The 18,102-nt window shown below is 51.9% G+C and overlaps 1 protein-coding gene across 5 annotated transcripts in view; it reads left to right on the forward strand.

Moving 5' to 3' along the window:
- Positions 1-18,102, forward strand: part of MPRIP (myosin phosphatase Rho interacting protein) — a 73,609-nt gene that overhangs the window by 32,117 nt on the left and 23,390 nt on the right. For 2 of the 5 annotated variants that reach the window (XM_066197933.1, XM_066197934.1), the window contains exons 5-13: positions 1,540-1,624; positions 4,993-5,203; positions 5,726-6,242; positions 12,111-12,252; positions 12,752-12,868; positions 15,041-15,097; positions 16,260-16,328; positions 16,551-16,640; positions 17,067-17,176. In XM_066197933.1, the coding sequence (XP_066054030.1) occupies positions 1,540-1,624; positions 4,993-5,203; positions 5,726-6,242; positions 12,111-12,252; positions 12,752-12,868; positions 15,041-15,097; positions 16,260-16,328; positions 16,551-16,640; positions 17,067-17,176 (1,398 nt within the window). The remainder of the gene's footprint in view (positions 1-1,539; positions 1,625-4,992; positions 5,204-5,725; positions 6,243-12,110; positions 12,253-12,751; positions 12,869-15,040; positions 15,098-16,259; positions 16,329-16,550; positions 16,641-17,066; positions 17,177-18,102) is intronic. The other 3 variants (XM_066197936.1, XM_066197937.1, XM_066197935.1) reach the window with 2 other exon arrangements.

Genomic DNA, 18,102 nt, shown 5'->3' on the forward strand with positions numbered 1-18,102 from the left:
TGACACCGAAGATTAGACCGTTAAAACGAGCAAATCGGGGTAAATTTCCCAACTCCAGGAGTTGGGTGGTGACCTAGAAACATCTTCTTCCATCACTCACATGCCAGCTAGGGTTGAAGCTGGTGCTGGTGAGGGTGCTGAGCCCTGGGAGAGCCGAGCTGCCCGCACACAGTGACAGTGTGGCTGTGCTGCAGCTCACCTGAGAGCCTTTCCCACATAGAGTGCCCAGAGCTCAGTGCCTCTCTCCCAAAATTTGATGACACTTGAAATTCCAGCAGGAAGTTGAAGGGATGAACACTTGCTCTTTCCCACTGTTCCCTCAGTGCATCTCCTGCCTCCCTTAGCCCTGGCAGCAGCAGAGTGAGCACTTTCTGCTGAGATTTCTCTTTTCAAGCCTTATCTTTGGTTGTGACTCCCCACGTTTTGTAAATACTTGTCGAAATAGTCATTGTTCTACCAAGAGCTTGGGGTTTTGACCAGACGAGCGTTTTCATGCATTGAAATTTCCTTGTCCTAGTGAGACAAGTGAGCACAGGTGAACCTTGGCTTGGCAAACCTGTCTCCTCAGCTGCTTTCACAGCAATGTGTTGCAGTGGCTGTGGAGCCAGGATGCAGAGCCGTGTGGGAATCACGGCACAGGGGAGTGAGCTGCTCTCCTCCCTGGCAGGAGCAGTGATTATGTCCCAAACCATGGCCAGCCCCCATGGCCTGCTCTCTCCACCCTCTCCCCACGCTCCAGTTCCCAGCTCGGCCTTTGTTGCCGGTCCTGCCTGCCGTGGGAGGGAGAGGCATTGCGGAGTGAGGTGGGGCTGATTTATTGCTCATCAGCCCGGCGATGGGTTTTGAAGCAGTGCGTTTGCTCCTGACTGCAGGCATTAATCATCCCCGAGCAGTCCCACTCTGGGGCCAAGCCAGGCTGGTTTCATTTGCAGTTGCAGCACGACAGGAAGATTTCCCTGGCCGGGGGAGAATTTGTTTTACGTTCATTCTGTGCTTCTGGCGTTTATTGCTTAACCAAACCCCACTTGATGTGGTCATCTCCAGACGCTTTACAGCAGCAGTGTGCAGAGCGGGGGGAGAAGGAAAGGGGAGCAGGGATATTGGAAGTGGGAATGTTTCCCAGTGGTCCAGGGATCCCTGTGGAGTTCTCCGAGATGCGGGGGCAGGTTGTCAGGCCACAATGGGAGGACACAGGACTTCTCAATGCCGAGTTCACGCTGCTCTTCCTTGGACAAAAGTGTTTTGTCTGCAGCGTGTAGGTGTTGGCATCACTCAAGGGGACGGTCCTGCTGGAGGCTCTGTCCCACTCCACCGTCTTTCAGGATCCTTGAATCCCTGCCCCATGTCAGCCTTGGCTGTGGCCTCACTTTTGCAGAGAGCAGGGTTTGAGCCAAAGCACCCTGGGGTCATCCCTCTTTTCCTGCCTTATTTTTTCCCCCAGGAGCTTCTGGGAATTGTTCACCAAGCTGACCCTGACCAGGTCAGCATCATTCCTGTCCCTGTGGCACAGACCTCACCTTCTGCTTTCTCTGCCTGCAGGTGGCTGGAGATGCTGATCGTCTATCCCAGGACAAACAAGCAGAATCAGAAGAAGAAGAGGAAGGTAGAGCCCCCAACTCCCCAGGTAACACAGGGGCACACCCACTAACTGTCATCCAGTCTCTTGCCTCCTTCTGAAGGCCATGCCTTGCTCTGGTCCTGGGATTGATCCCCCCCAGCCATCGGGGTCACCAGCCCTCTGATGCTGCCTGTGTGGAGGGTGAGAGCTGGGGCAAACCAAGGCAGCAGAATGGTGCAAATTAATTCCTGGTCATCACTTCCAGGGTCACACACTCCTGCTTTCCTGGCTGCATTGGGGCCACGTTTTTCCCCGTGTGCTGTTTTGTGGTGCCACCCCTGCACACAATCCTGGGAGTGGCTATAAAGCCACATGGTCCCCATGGGGGACCAGGGAGAGGTGCTGTTCATGGGCCGTTTCGTCAGAAACAGGATGAAATTCCATCGGGCTCCAGTTACTCCCTTTGAGATGACCCCGGAGATAATGGGAATGAAAGGAAAATACTAAAGGCCAGGGCCAGGCTGGGAGCTCCGGGGGCTGGAGCTGGGCTCTCCAGGGACCCGGCAGTGGCTTCGTGCTCACTTTGACTATAAATGGTAAAAAGTGGGGCCGGCCGTGACTCACTCGTTCCTGCCTGGCTCCCACGTGGCCAGAATGGGGGAGAATCCCACAGATGGGGAACGCGACCCCAAGGCCACCCTTGTCCCTCTCCGGGGCTGAGAACAGCCGTGTCCCTGAGGCCGCCTGACCTCCGGGCACACGTCCCACCCCACAGGGGACTGGCTTGGAGGGCTCCTCTGGCCATTCCAAGGACCAAAACCAGCATCAGGGCTCCCCTGAGCCTTGCTTTTCAGGTCCTCTTTGATGAAGTTCCAAGGATGGCCCTGGTGCAAACTGGGCCGTGGATAGGGTTTGTGCAGTGTTTGTTTGAATAAGTTTTTATCACTCCACTGGATAAAGATGTTCTAGGCAATGGGAAAAATGTTAGTGGGGAGATGATCCTTTTTTGCACACCAGGCTGTAAGTCTGAGCCACCCCTTGCTAAGGTCTGGGGTCCTCACAGCCTGAACAACCCCTCAAGTGCTGGCTCTGGTGATGCTTCAGGGAAGATGCCTCCTCCCTCTGTGTTTAGGGTTTCAATCCTCAATTCCCAAGAAGAGGACTGTTGAATTTGGGGTACCCCAGGGAGTGGATGCATCAGGGCAGGGATGCTCACCCTGGCCTGGGTGCACCACTAAACCCAGGCTGGGTTCAGGGGGGGAACAGGGTGGAGACGAGGCGCAGAGCCAGAAAAACATCGTTCTGGGTTACATTTCATCACCATGGCAACTTCTTGGAAACCGTACAGGATCTCAGCTCCCGAGCACCAAATAAGGGAAGCGGCTGTGGGAAGGATGCCGGCTCCCCCTGGGCAGATGGGCTCCCCAGGTGCTTGGGGATGGGGACCAGGGACCCCTGTGGCACACTGCCCTCTTGTCTTGGAACAGACTGCCCTGTCTTGCTTGCTACCTTCCACTCGCTCCATCCCATGGCTTCCAGCCTCATGGTGTTGGAAAAAGGCTCAAATTCACTTTGCAAAACCAACCTCCTTGTGGGAACCAGTGTTGGATGGATGCTGTGCTGTCGGGCACTTAGGAGCAACCTGCAAAGGCAGAAGCAGCGTCTTTCCTCTGTCTCCCAGATCCTGCTGATTCAGGTGGCCTGGTCCAGGGAAGGAAAGAGGATGCTGAGGAGAAAATCAGCAGCAAATTTTCCTCTGTGAAATGGCCTCTCCTGAAGTTGGCTGCTGTTCAGCTTGCCCTCCATGTGCTGGTGGAGAAAGCTTGCACTCTTCTAAAGATGGCCACACACTAATCAGGCAGTAGATCAGGTCTTAGAGCTGCTTATGGAGGGGTGGACACCTTTGTGATATTAGAAAACAATTGGATATTCCTGCTTTTTCTCACTCTCACATAGTTTTTGCTTGCCTGTGGTAGAGCTAAGCTTGGATGCTCTTGCAGAATCAAGGTCATTTTTACTCCCCCCATCACTTTGCATCATCCCTCTGCAAAATCACCAGGGTGGGAACAATGCAGGGAATACCACTCCTGCTGCAGATTTTTGGACAAGGAGTGTTAAGTGTTTTCACTTTTCTTTGCAAGCAGGTTGCAGTTTGAGGGGAAAAAGGCAGGTTTCTCTTGCAGCTTTTGCTGTGCTCCGGCAGGGAGGTGCAGGCAGCAGGAGAGACTGGAATGCCTGTGCCTGCCTGCTGCCCATGGGAACTTGAGGCAGGATTTGGGGCTGAAATGTGAAATTTGAGGCTCTGCCCTGGGTTTGCACAGGGGTGTGGCAGGCTCAGGTAAGCAGAGCGTGCCCAGACACACCTCATGCAACCGGAGGCTGGTTTTGCCGATTCTGGTGCATTCTGCCTTTTGGAATTGTTCATACCCCTGAGCAGCAGACAGTTAACGTCTCTGCTCCCTCACAGACTTCTTTTTGGCGCACATTTCTGCCTAATTAAATACGTATCTACAAATAATTACATGGGGGCGTGTGTAAGCGATATATAAAGATACATATCCTGAGCTGGTGATTAGCTTTGGGCTTGGATCAATGAAGGAGAGTGTAGGGGACTTTGGAGATTGGCCCAGTCTTCTGCTTGAGCAGGGTCCCCTTGAGCAGGGTGGCCGTGAACTCTGGATCGTTTACCTCCAGCACTGCATTCCTTCAGTGTGAAATTTCCCAAGGGGATTTTTTTTTTAAATTGAGGTCATTTGCTGCTTGTCATGGCCGTGTGTGGAGCCAGGACCCACTCCCTGGGAGATCCCTTGGTGACTCCAGCAGGGGCCCTGCAAATGCCAGTGGAGGTGCAGGGCTAAAACCTACATGATGTGGGAGGGTGGAATAGAGAGGATGCTCATTGCAGCCCTTGTTCTCGGCTTTTAGTTGCCAATTCATGCACTCCTGTATTCCCCCCTGCTCCATGGAAAGGGAGCAAGCAGCTGGAAAACTTCCCACAATCCAAAGGGGAGTTAATTGTCTTTGATTTATTGGTGGCTTTAAGAAAAATAATCTGTGAATGCAGAAGCTTAATATGACAACAGCAAAACATCTGCTAATGAACAAAGCCAAGGAAGGGGTTGGGAAAGCTGCTGCCTCTTCTGGGTCACACTCTGAGCCTGGGCTGGCAGGGCTGTGGCCACCAAGGGGGCATCATCCGTCATCTGATGGACTCCAGAGCTCCTTGTTAGCAGAGAAGCACTGAAGATGGTGGGGAAAGTTTTAAAAGGGCGTAAAGCCCTGACACATGTCACTGTCTCATTCCTCCCCTGCTGTGACATGTCATGGGCAGCAACCAAGTTGTGTGGAACTCACACTGGGGCCAAGCCCTTGGGGACCCTGAGTGTGGAGTTGGGGCAAACTCTCTAACTTCCTGTGTCTCCTGGTTTTTTTAGGAGCCTGGTCCTGCTAAGATGGCTGTGACCAGCAGCAACATTCCCAGCGCTGAGAAGGTCCCTGCCACCAAGTCCACGCTCTGGCAGGAAGAAATGAGGGGCAAAGACCAAGCAGATGGGGGCAGTGGCATTGGCTCAGCCCAGAGCCCCATGCAAGGCCAGGCTGGGGCTGCCAGCTCCATGAAGGATCCTGTGCTGGACGGCAAGGAAGGTGAGAGATAGGGATTCCAGCACTGGTGTTACATTGCAGTGGTCATGCCACTGTTCTCCCTGGAACAATGAGGGCTGGGGACAGACTGCAGTACTGGAGACATTTCCCTTATCTTCCCACTCAAATGGGGAATGTTTTCTGCAGTGAGGGGTCCATTACCTTGTGCCCATGGAGCTGCGGTTGCTGCCAGTCTGGGGAGGACAGGGATGGAAGTGGATGCACAGCTGTGACTGCAGCTGCCATTTCTTCCTTTGAAAGTTCACATCTTTCACCTGTACAAACCTGGCCCAAGGTTTGGATCAGCATCCCCAGTTCCCTGCAGACTATCCCACCATCTCCATGGGCACGAGGGCTGGGCAGGGTGGAAAAGGCAAGGGTGCAGGAGGTAGCACCGCATGGGGCTGGTACCCAGACCAAGTTTTCTCTTACACCTGCCCCTGTCCTGGGTGGAATCAGGGTGTTTCTTTCTTAAAAGCAGAACTTGGACTTGAAACCAAGCACAGTGACTTCTCTGTCCCTTAGAGGAGAGCTCCATGAATGGAGACCGGATAGACTGCGGGCGGAAGACGCGTGTCGAGAGCGGGTACTTCTCCTTGGAGAAGACCAAACAAGACTCGAAGCTGGAAGAACAGCAACTGCAACCCCCACCAAGCCCACCCAGCCCCAGCACCCCAAACAACAGGTACAGTTATCCCAAATCGCCCTCACAGGAGCATGCCCAGCCCTTTCCTTCCCCAGGTATCCGATCAGGCGACCGAATGATTCACAGCTTCTCTCTGAACTCCTTGGACTCGAAGAGCAGTTGCTCCATGCACAAGGACTCCAGCAACAGAGATGTAGGAAGGGGAGCTGAAAAATCGGGGCGTCCCCTTTCTTTTAAAGCCAGCCGGCAGTACACCACCCTGGCCGACGTTCCCAAGGCCATTAGGATCAGTAATCGTGAGGCCTTCCAGGTGGAGAGGAAGCGGCTAGAGCGGAGAACCCGGGCTCGTAGCCCTGGGAGAGAAGAAGTGGCCCGACTCTTTGGGAATGAGAGAAGGTAAGGGATGAGTGGCTCATCTCCTTGCATGCTTCTAGCAGCAGTGAGGTGGAATTCACTGGGTGGAGCCTCTTTGTTTTTTCAGTTCTCCTGGGTTTAAGGGTGCCCATCCACGCTGACCAGGTGGTGGGATGTCATTAATAGTGATAGTGGGCAGGTGTCGCCCTGCCTGGCTGTTCTGGGGATATATAATGATTAAGGTTGGAAGGGACCTTAAATTTCATTCAGTTCCATCCTCTGCCATGGGCAGGGACACCTTCCACTATCCCAGGTTGCTCCCAGTCCTGTCCAACCTGGCCTTGGACACTTCCAGGCATCCAGGGGCAGCCACAGCTTCTCTGGGCAACCTGTGCCAGTGCCTCCCCACCCTCACAGGGAGGAATTTCTTGCTGCTATTTAATCTAAGCCTACCGTGGTGGGTGTTGGGTGGTGTTGGATGCCCACAGTGCCATCAAGCCCACCCTGCTGGCCCCTCCCGGCGCGGCACACTCTGGCAGCCGGCACCATTAATTAGGTTAGCTCTCCTAGTGGCGTTACTGCCAGGTGCCTTACGCAACTGCCTAATGAGCTGAGAGAGGTTTCAAAATGTCACACCATTAATCTGGGAGAGGAGGGAGAGGTGGGTGCAGTGCCAAGGCAGGGCTCAGCGGGCTGCAAAACAGCTTAGTGTGGGGGAGGACGGGGAGGGCGTCCGCAGCGCACGCCGGGTGCCCTCTGGGCGAGGCCGAAGACGGGCTCCACTCGCCCTGGGAGAGACACATTTGTGCAGTGAGGGCAGTGGAGCAAACTGGGAGACAGGCCCCGGGCGAGAGGGCTGCCTGCCAGTCTGATTTTCCTGCCCTGGTTCTCCTCCGGGCATGTTCTCTCTCGCACAGTTTCAGTAGGAGCTTCTCTGTTTCTTCCCAGCCCCTAAAGGACTGTTTTCCAGACTGGCTTCCGAGAGCTGGGAGCAGGTCTGGGATGTGCAACACAGCCTTGTGCTGGTGCTGTCAGTCAGCAGGAGGATCCCAAACCTGGCCCAGAGTGTGTCTGCAGGGAGTGCTGGACCGGGAATAAATGAGAAAAGCTTGGGTTTGGCTTTGTCTGCCTTGGGAATTGGCTTTTCCCCAGGATGGATGAGGAGGATACCACCTTGGCCATCCTGGCTGGGGACAGGGCTGAGAAAAGGCTGGTGGCCCTGATTTTCAGGCTGAGCAGGTGCTGCATGTGGGTGACGTTGTGTCCCTACTGCATTTGCTTGCACAGGATGCCCTGGCCAGTGCCTGTCTCCAGCGTGACAGAACAGTGCATTCCTCCAGTGCCAACAGTCCCTTGCCCTGGGGTGTCCTGCAGCACTGGGATCATCCTGCATGGAGCTGGGGAGCAGAATTAAAACAGATAACAGGGCCTGGGAGAGGACATTGCTGCCAGAGTCTGTCCTTTTTTAATGTCAGCCCCACTCATTGCCTGCTGATGGGTGCCTTTTCCCAGGGAAAGTCTGTTTTTCCCAGGCTGGCTTGGGCTGTTAAGTTTTTTTTGCTTTATCAGTATTGGCAGCAATTCCCCTGTATCAGCCCAGGGCTTTTAGAGTAGAATGGGTGCAGGGAGAGGGGCAGAAGCTGCACCAGGTGCTGGGGTCTTGCTGCCCATGGGGCTGAACCTGGTCCAGCTTTTGGGTGGGGGTGATGGCAGAGAGAAGGGAGAGGGGTCCCCACCTGCCAGAGGATTTGGCTGTGCATCACAGCCCACGGTGCTGGAGGAATGTGCCATGAGCAGGGATGGCTCAGTGGGTGTTCACGGATGGGCATCCTTTGTTTTCTCCTCTGGTAACCTGGGAATTGGCCGGTGCAAGTGGAGTGGGTGGAGAGGCCCTGTGTCCTGGAGCTGGGGCAGCCATGTTAGAGCTCAGTGGACTCAACAGGGCACAGAGATACTGCCCAGTGTTGCACCAGAGAATTAACATTCCCCAGCACCCTGCTCAGCTTGGCTTGGCTGCTTTTTAAACTTGAGTTTACTTAGTCCCCATGTCCCTCTCATTTTTCTCCTCCAAGCTCAGACTGTGCTGTTTGAGGTTGGGCAGATACAATAAATCATTTCCATACTGTGGGGTTGGCTTTCCCCCCCTAGTTTAACACCATTTGTAATAATCCTTCTCAGTAACCCACTAACATGTCTGGGAACACTTGTCCCATGCCAACCCCACAGGCATCGGCCAGGCATCGTGCAGATCTGCCCTCAGTGCAGCCAAATGAACTCACTCAGATTCTGTTGGTATTTTCAGCTCTTCCTCCCATTTTTTTTGTGTAAATCAGTGCACGTCTCAGAGCTGTGGATGGAAAAGAATTTCTCTAGGTACCCAGTGTTGCATCCTGACTGCCACACCTGCATGCTTAGCTCCAGATAGAGCCATTTGTTGAGGCTTCTCATCCTGTTCCCTTATCACAGGAAATATTACATGATTTAAGTCCAGGAATTTTCTGTGTTGACCATTTATACCTGACGCCGCCTCCACACCCCATGCAGACGTCTGAGCTTGCAGCCACTCAGAACCAGGAATCAGGAAACAGGAGATAATCTCCACGATTTTGGCAGAGCAGCAGAGTGCGAGTTCCCTCTGCTGGCACGTGGCAGGACAGGGCTGCGGCACCCACCAGGATGTCACACTGGGCTGGGGGACAGGGATTGAGGCCAGGGAGCTCGAGCTATCTCCAGCCTCCCCTCTCAGACCCACCTCTAGGGCAGAGGGGCAGGCGCAGCTCTTTGGAAAACCCCATGGATAAATCTCGAAGTGTTGCACACAAAAATCACAGCTGAAGAGAGCTGCAGGAATGTCCTTAGCAGTCCCCATGTCCCAGAGGGGCTCTGCAGCTGCAGAGATAAATCCCTGCACTTCTCAGGATTTCTGTTTGACAAACTTGGCTTTTTGTGCACAATTCCAGGGATGCAGCCTGTAAATCCACAGCTTTTCCAGTTGACCCCATGTTCTTCTCACACTGGCAAGAGTTCCCTGTGGTGTCAGCCAGATCTGCTGTAGGAGTGTGGTCAGGGGCTGAGGTGTATTTCTAGCATCAGTTAATAGCAGAGTTGCCTGAGATTGCTTAAAAGACTTTTCTCACTCAAATTCCTTCTCTGGAGTTTCTTGAGGTATAAAGCTCTGCTCTGAATTCTGCTTCTCCCCATACAGAGGAGTGCCTGCTCTCCCAAATACAGGTTTTTTTCCTTGTAAAACTGTCCTCATAATTCTTGTGGACCTCTTGGGAAATTCTTCTTCCTTTTCCTGACACTCACTATCTTTCTTGATGCTAAATAATGAATGAATCCAATAAAAACAAAGCCCTTTCTTCCAAGCAAAGAAAATCACTTTAATGACAGCTCGTGCTGGTCTTTTGAGCTTTCCTTCCCCACTGCACACCCCCTCCACTAACAGCTGAGGTCTGCAGCCTGGGTTTAGTGGCCTGGAAAAGATTAACAGCCTGCATGGCCGAGGAATTCCTTGGGATGAGCTTTTGTAGTTGAAAAGCATTAAATGGCACTGCAGCTTTTAAAAAGCTTTTTCCTACCTGTCCCAGCCTTGTTTTGTCCACACAGAGCTGCTGTGCAGAGGGAGCAGCTCAATCCAACACGTGGGGAGGGGAGCCCTTCCTTGCCCATCCCTCCAGGATCTCTGGCAGTAACTCTCTGAAATGTTGATCTAATGGGGAAAAAAAAAAAAAAAGACTCTTTCCTGTAATCTGGATGATATTAACCCTTGGGGCTGTGATTTGGTTGCAGTGATTTATTTTTCTCCTCCCTTTTTCAATGAAGAATGACTGGAATGATTTTGATTTTGTTTTGTATGTAGATGCAGATATATAATTTCCTCTTCTGTTCATTCATTTTCCAGCCTTGTTTTCTTCCAGGTCTTGTTGCTCTCCACCTTCTCCTGCTGTGTTGCTGTGTGACGTGTCCACCTTTACTTCGCCTGCTTCGCTACCATCTCATCTCAATCTCAAGCCGTAGAACAACCTGGTGGTGCAGCCCCTTTCATGAGAAATCAACTTGCTTTTGATTTTGTTTTTATGTTTTTGTTTTGGTTGGGTTTTTGTTCTTTTTTTATTCTCTTGATTTGTTTTTCTTCAGACCTTCACCTAGTAGGGCACAGACAATGAATGTTAATTCATGGACCTTTTCCTCTCTCCTGAACTGAGACTCAGAGAAGGCTGGGCCAGTATAAAAAGGGTTAAAAATAATGTGACTCCAAAATAATTCCCTGTCTGTCAGTGAACACAGAACATGGATTTATGCCTGTGTCAGGCATCTCGTGAGCAGAACATCCCAGGGAAATTGGGAGCTCTGCACGAGCCCGGGATCTGCCCACTTCCAGTTTGCAAACTGGGAGGCAGCAGGCGCTGAGCAGATGTCCCCTAAAAGCATCCAAGATCTTTAAATTTACAAAGCAACATCTCCCCCGCCAGTTTTGTCCCTTCCTCTTTGGTTGTGTCCTGGCAGCCTGGCTTTGAGCAGCAGTGGGGGCCCCAGCCCCCCAGGGGATGGGATGTGCTCAGACTGGTTGCCTCATTTGTAGAGTTTGGTGCAAATATTGGTTGAAAACTGAACATCTTTATGTTTTGAACCCTTACCTGCTGTTCCTCTTTGTGGGAAGTGTTAAAAATGTTTTATTTTGGATAACCTGTTCTCCCTCATGTGGTTGCCATTGTGATTTTCATGCACATCAGAGGCTCACACAGAGCAAGTAGCCTCAAGTTTAGATGTGGCACACGTGGGTCCAAATTTTGTGTCAAGACACCACCTGGACAGAGCTTTCTGGGGAAGTTTGAAATGGAACTTTAAGCCTCACAGCTCGGAGCACAGCTGGCACATGCTGGTGGTGGGTTATTGCTTTATATTCCCAGTTTGTGATTGAAGACCTGAGGCTGATACTTTCCTGAACCCCCAGGAATGCAAACTTAGACACATGCAGGTTCTTTGGAAATTCCTCTCCTGTGGGTCAGCAAGCAGCTTTTCATGCTGAAACAGCACTTCTAATTCCACCTGTTTGCTCGTCCTTAAAAGAATCCCATTTGGGTTTGATCCAGGGTCGGCTCCTGCTCCATCCACATTTCTTCGTAGTTCTCCGTCCTCAGAGACGCAAGTGCCATGGTGCCATGGGCTACCAAGGCAGTGTCTGAGAGCCCAGGTTGTGCCTCCTGATGTCCAGACTGGATTTTCAGCCCAGTTAAGAGGAGGGAAAGGCCCCAGGTTCTTCAGGAAGTGCCCCGCCATGGTACAGGGTGCTGCTCATCTCCTTACGCCCTTTCAGTGGTGCATGCTGTGAGCCAGAATGGTGGTCTGGGGGCACCTGTGGACACCCCTTGCTCCATGCAATCCTGTGGCTGTTCCCTGCGTGGGGCTGAGTTTTCAGAGGGCTCCTGTTGCAGTGAACACACTGGGGGACCCAGAGCCACCTCTGCACCCCAGCTTGGTCTGACATGTCAGTGCTCTGAGGTCTGGGGAGCAGTTGAGAGCCCCAGTGCCAGAGGGTAGAGGCGAAGCTTAAGCCAAAGCTGCTCCATAATCCCTGCTTCCCAAGGGGCTGTAAAATTCACAAATAAAAAGTTATTGCTGACTTTGTGAGAGGTTTCTAGTTACTGAAGAAGATGCTAGGTGCAGAGCTGAATGATGTGAGGTTTTTCCCCACTTTGTGGGTGAAACAGTGGCAGATCAGGGTTTTTACCCTGGATTTGACCACGCTGGAGCTCACAGAGAAACAGGGACCAAAAGCCAGGTGTGCATGAACTTTGGGTCGAGCAATTCTGCGACCTTGAATTTGTGGGGTTGTACAGCTCCACACAGTCGCTGCTCTTGTGTTTAAACCATCTCTGGTTTCCCTTTTTTGTCTCTGTTTTCCAGGAGATCCCAGGTGATTGAGAAATTCGAGGCACTAGATATTGAGAACGCGGAGCACATGGAAACGAACGCGTTGGGAGGTGCTGCCCTTTCCAGCGAGACACGGCAGGGCAGGAGTGAGAAGAGGGTTTTCCCACGGAAACGGGTAAGATGCTCAGCCAGGTTCTCCTGGAAGATGAGACCTGGAATTCTGCAGCCCAGGATAGAGGGTTTAGCTACAGGGTTTGTCCCTGGATGTGGATTTGGAGTCGCAAGCAGGTCCTGCAGGAGCCGAACCTCTGTGTGTGCTCAGTCTGTGCAAATGTTCCTGCTGTGCTCCCTGGGCCCAGGTGTGGATCAGCATGGGAAATCAGGCTGTCTCTTCTTTCTCCATAATACAGAGGGAAACTTCAGATCTGGCATGGCAGGACACATCAGGATAGGGTGAAGTAACAAAAGAAACAGGTTTGAGAGTCCCAGATATGCTTGGATATAATGGGAACAAATTAGTGCCTGAAAGGACAAAAAAATGTATTGCCGAGGAAATGACACTTGTTCTGAGGCTGAGATGCCCCTTAAATAAAGCAGATTTTTATGCCATGAGCCAAGAGAGCAGGACTCTGTCCTAGTTCCTGCACTGATCTGGGCTAATGCTGTTCACACAGGACTTCACTTGTGAAGGAGCAGCTGTGGGCTCCATCCTCGACGTGTCTGCATCACCACTGTCCCCACACCGCCGGGCAAAGTCACTGGACAGAAGGTCCACGGAGTCCTCTATGACGGTGAGCCACCAGAGCTGTGTCCTCTGCCTTGGGGGAGGACATGAGAGGCCTTTCCCAGAAGGTCCCACAAAAACTGGGCTGTTGCTGCTTTTTCTCACAGCCTGCACACAGGATATGGGATACACTCAGACTTGGAGCAGGTTCAGGGGCCTGAATCAGATGTGACCAATCCTGAAAGTCTTGGGGGCTCAGCTGGAGAAGGGCCACACTTTTTGCCTGTTGCAGAAATTAAAACTCAGAGTCTTGTGAGGAGCACTTTACCTTAAAGTACAGCAGCAGCTTGGAAAGCAGACCCTGTTCTAGTTCCTTTCCTCTGGAATGCCCCATTTCCTTGATGCTTTGTGTGGTGTGTCAGACACTCATGCTGTAGGCCACCCTAGAAGTGCTGGGGTCACCTCACCTGGCCACAGCCCCTTTTTGCCCCATGGTGTCCCCAGCAGAGGCTGCAGCAGGGCATTTCCAGCTCAGCAGAGGCTCAGTCCGGTTTCTGGACTTGGATCAGCTGCTGTGTCATGACTGTAGTATTTTCATAGGATCACAGAATCCCAGAATGGTTTGGGATGGAAGGGACCTTAAAGATCATCTTGTTCCAACTCCCCTGCCAGGGGCAGGGACACAGACCAGGCTGAGCAAACACATGTCCCAGTTTTCTAATGCCATTTCCTTGATGTTTATGCAATTGGAAGTGGGGGTGTGAGTGGGATGAAGGCTGCAAGGAAGGGCTGAACCTTCCCTCCTGAGCTTTCCTCCCTTTGCATATTTCAAATGCTCACCAGACCTGGAGGCAAACAGTACAGAATAAACACAAAATGCTCTCCTCTCCCTCACCACCCTTCTGTAGGGACAAAATAAATACACTTGCTAATCTCTCAAATAGATTACAGAGCTACTGTAAATACAAGTTGCATTTTTTTGTGGATGGACAGCTTCTATTCAAGGACTTATCAGAAAAATGCAGTAGCTTGGTGTTTCTGGAGCTTTTCTTGTTGACTTGTACATCCACAAGAGTGATTTTTAAATTCTTGGTGGGAATAAAAAATGCAAGAAGGGCATATGAAGTGGCAACGTACATTATCTAGTGAGGAGAAGAAAATCATGCAGGTTTAGATTAGATATTAGGAAAAAAATTCTTCTCTGTGAGGGTGGTGAAGCACTGGCACAGGTTTCCCAGAGAAGCTGTGGCTGCCCCATCTCTGGAAGTGTCCAAGGCCAGGTCGGATGGGGTTTGGAGCAGCCTGGGATGGCGGAAGGTGTCCTTGCCCATGGCAGGGGGTGGAACTGGATGATTTTACTCTTCCTTCCAACCCAAAACATTCTATAATTCAATACTTTACTTTCTCCTGTGTTTTTGTGTAGCAGGACTGGGTTCCCACCACCACAGGATCACTCAAACGTGAGATGTGCTGCCCCCCAAGTTTGATTGAATAGGCTCCCAAACCCAATTTTCATTGCTCCCCTTGGTGTAGCCCGTTTCAGATGCTGCAGCTGGATTTCACACACTGCTGTTCTTTCCTCCTGCACTCTGCAGCACGTGGAGCAGCTGGAGGAGCTCAGCCTCGGGGGAGTGAAAGCATTTCCACCACATCCTTCCCTGCACACAGGCAGGGCTGGGAGGAGGGGCTGGCAGCAGTTACCCCACGCTGTCCTGCTTGCTTTTTTCAGGAATTCAACATCCCCATGCACCTAGATTGGAGGAAGAAGCAGGTGTCGTTTGGGTGGTGCAGGGCTCAGATTCCCTGTATTTCCAGCCTTGGGAACTCAGCCTGTTTTGAACCCTGCAGCCTTGCATCAATAGCACATAGTTTTTCTTTCATTATAATAGAGGGTAAAACTGCCTGAAGTCTTGCTAATTCTTGTTTTTCCTTTCTCTGTAATGCTGGTGTAGCAGTAGAAAATTGCAGGAGAAATGGTGGGAAGGGAACAGCCTGAATAAACGTGTAGAGGTCTTCATTCCTCCTGGGAGCAAACATTTAGCCACCACACAGTGTAATGATTCAGTTTGGGCTAGATGACCTTTAAAGGGCCCTTCCAACCCAAACTATTCTATGATTCCATGAATTTAACTGTTGTTGGTCTCTTTTATTGCTCTGCTGGGTTTTATCAACTCGCTGCTGTTGCCTTCTGGGTGCAGACACTTCTTCCCTCTCCTGATCCCTCTCTCCTTTCTTCCAGCCCGACCTGCTGAACTTCAAGAAGGGCTGGTTGACAAAGCAATATGAGGATGGGCAGGTGAGTCAGGAGAAAGCTCTGCCCTTCGTGTCAGTGTTTGGTGCTGTGGTCAGTCCCAGTTTCTGGCAGCTCACTCCAACGTCCTGGCTGTGAGCAACTCTCGGTGCTGATGGAGCCCCAGTGTCCTGGTAGATCAGTATTGGGCTTCTCTTGAAGTGGGAATTGCTGGTGCTCTATCCTGGGGAGGTTTCAGAAGGTGGATATCATATTGTGGGTTTCTAGGGAGCCAGGGCAGCTTGGATGGCAGCGCTGGTTTCATGTTCCTGTTCCCTATTTATTAGTCTCATCTCCCTTGCAACCCAGTGACCTCTTTGGTGTCAGAACTGAGGCTCAGGTAAAGTCTCCCAAGTGCCAGGGAAATGGCAATAAATAAATAAACAAATAAATGGCTCTTAGGGAAGCAGCTGATGCCACTTTCATGCTGCCGATTCCCAGAGGGATGCAGGATGTTCTGGTCTATTGAAGCCTTGGGAGTGGGCACTGGTGCCGGGGCAGTTTGGATGGCCCTGGCTGTTCACAAACCACCCCTTCCCAGGATTTCCTTCCCTCCTACTCAGCTGTCAAGGGAAAATGAGGACAATTTGCCCGTGGCTGTGGGTGGTCCAGGCTCTGCTGTGGGTACCTCTGGTTGCAAGGACACATCTATAGACAGCCAAAGGGGAATTGGCAGCTGGAGCGAGTGTTTTATTGACTAAAAGCTGCCTTGGGTGCTGGAAGTGTTCAGGAGGCAGATTTGTGTAGGGCAAGGGCCAGGAATAGATTCCCAACTCAATTTCTGGGTACTGCAGATAAAACATGAATCTTTTACTACTTTTTTTTGTGCTAAAAAGGCTTTAAGTGCAGTCCCTAAAAGCCTCATCTTGCAGTGGAGTTAATGGGGAGGCTGCAATTGCCCCGTGGCTCTCGTGGTGTCACTGTCACGTGCAGGGTCTGGTACTCTGCAGGGTGGCAGCAAACCGTCACTGTCCCTTGCACTGCTGCCTGTTTGGGTCTCCCCTTTCCCATGAGGGGCCTTGATGAAGCCATGTGTGGAGGTGGGAGGGACAGGCATCGAGCTGCCTCCTGCAGGGCATCTCTGCTGGTTGACCTGTGACAAGCAGCCATGAAAATGGTGGTGGGGAAGGAGCAGGATTGTAACTGCTCCATCCTTGTTGTTTCCTAGTGGAAGAAGCATTGGTTTGTGCTGACTGACCAGAGCCTGAGATACTACAGGGATTCAGTGGCAGAGGAGGTAAGTGTCTTCTGTCAGTGTTTCACCCATTACAGGGCAGCTCCTGGTGCTCCCAGACAGACCCTGGGCAGGTCACTGCCTCCCTCAGTGCCCCCATTCCCAGATGCTGAAGTCCTGGAGCCCCTTCAAGGCTTTGTGCTCCTCAGGGACCTGCTGCTCCCTGCGAGCCCACCATGCTTTGGGGCTGCAAAGCTTTGTGGCTTATTTTACTTCTCTCTGCAGGCAGCTGACCTGGATGGAGAAATCGATTTATCCACGTGCTACGATGTCACTGAGTACCCAGTCCAGCGGAACTATGGCTTCCAGATCCATGTAAGGAAAATATGGGGAGGAGGAAGAGTCCATTTGCGGGACAGCTGATGGGGATGCTTGTCCGTTGCAAGGGGAACGTCTCCCCAAACACCCAAGAGAGGCCACTCAGCATCCCCCTGCAGAAAGAGCTGTGGGCTTGGGTTTGAGAGTCAGTTTTTTGGCTGTCGGAAAAGGAAGGGGGAAAGGGAAGGTTTTGTCACAGCCTTAGGGTCTCACCTATGGCAGAATCAGCCTAATTGCTGCGAAATGCTAATTCCCACCAGGAGTGTGCTGTGGGGCTGAGGGGCTGGGTTTGACCTCTGTGTGGCCAGCAAGCAGTGCCCCAGCACTGGGGGCGTGGGGATGGGTGCAGGGTGGTGTTGGGGAGTTGGGAAGCTGCTGGTGTGTACAATCACCTGTTCTGAGCTGTTCTTTCTCTCTCTGTAGACAAAGGAAGGAGAGTTCACCCTCTCTGCCATGACATCAGGCATCCGCCGCAACTGGATCCAGACCATCATGAAACACGTTCGCCCCACCACTGCTCCTGATGTAACAAGGTAAGGGGGGGCTGTAGCAGCCCCTGCAGCTGTGTGGTTTGCTGTGCAGGAGTAACTTGTCCCTCATCCCTTTTCTTTCCTCTTTCTGAGCCTGTCTGTTCCTGGAAGCTGCAGCTCTTTCTCACATCTCTCTGAGCTTAATTTGGATACACTTTGTGGGGACGCTGATAATGCCGAGTTATTCTTACGCGTGCAGATTTCAAAGAGGGTTGAAAATGTGGTTTTAATTTGTGCATAGGAATATGAAATACTGTTCCTTTATCAAGGCTCCTCTGGATTCCCACCAGGTATTGTGAAACCACTTGGATTCAGTTGTGCTGGGTTCACCCTTTCCTCTGGCTACTGTTCAGCATGAGCTGCCCAGCCCCTCTATGGGTCATAGCAGCAGGAGCCCAGGGTTCAGTTTAGAAACTGTTTGGCTCTGATCTATTTTAAACTCCAGCCAGGAAATCGTCTTCCCTCCTCCTCTCATCTTCCAGAAAGCTGCTGCAGCTTGTCCCCCTTAAGCTGTAGTAATGCTGGTGTCTCCTCCTGCGTCGGTGCCAGAGGAAGGGGACCTCCTGCGTCACAGAGTACCTTCTGTGGGCGCTTCTGGCTGTGTGTACAGGGTGTTTGGCCTCCTCACAGCTCTCTGTGCTGGCCCACACTCGTACAGGCCACCTCTTACAGGCTGCATGGACAAGGCTGCACCACTAACTCTTTCTCCTATCCTCACTGTAGCTGCAGCCTGCAGGTTTTTTGCCAGGTGTTGATGGAATGGCTCTTCTCACCCAGTGCTATTGACCTGGAGATGCTCCAACCTCTCCTTCCTCATCCTGTTTAGCCCTCAGCCACTGTTTTCCCAGCCCTGCCCGAGCTCTGTTGGATCTCACAGGGGTCTTGGGGAAGCTGCCTCTCTCCTCACTCCTGTGTATGTTTGATTTCCA

The sequence above is a fragment of the Chamaea fasciata genome, unplaced genomic scaffold (genome assembly GCF_029207755.1).
Source record: "Chamaea fasciata isolate MVZ Bird 193981 ecotype frontalis unplaced genomic scaffold, bChaFas1.0.hap1 SCAF_16, whole genome shotgun sequence".
In the NCBI taxonomy this organism is placed as follows: Eukaryota; Metazoa; Chordata; class Aves; order Passeriformes; family Sylviidae; genus Chamaea; species Chamaea fasciata.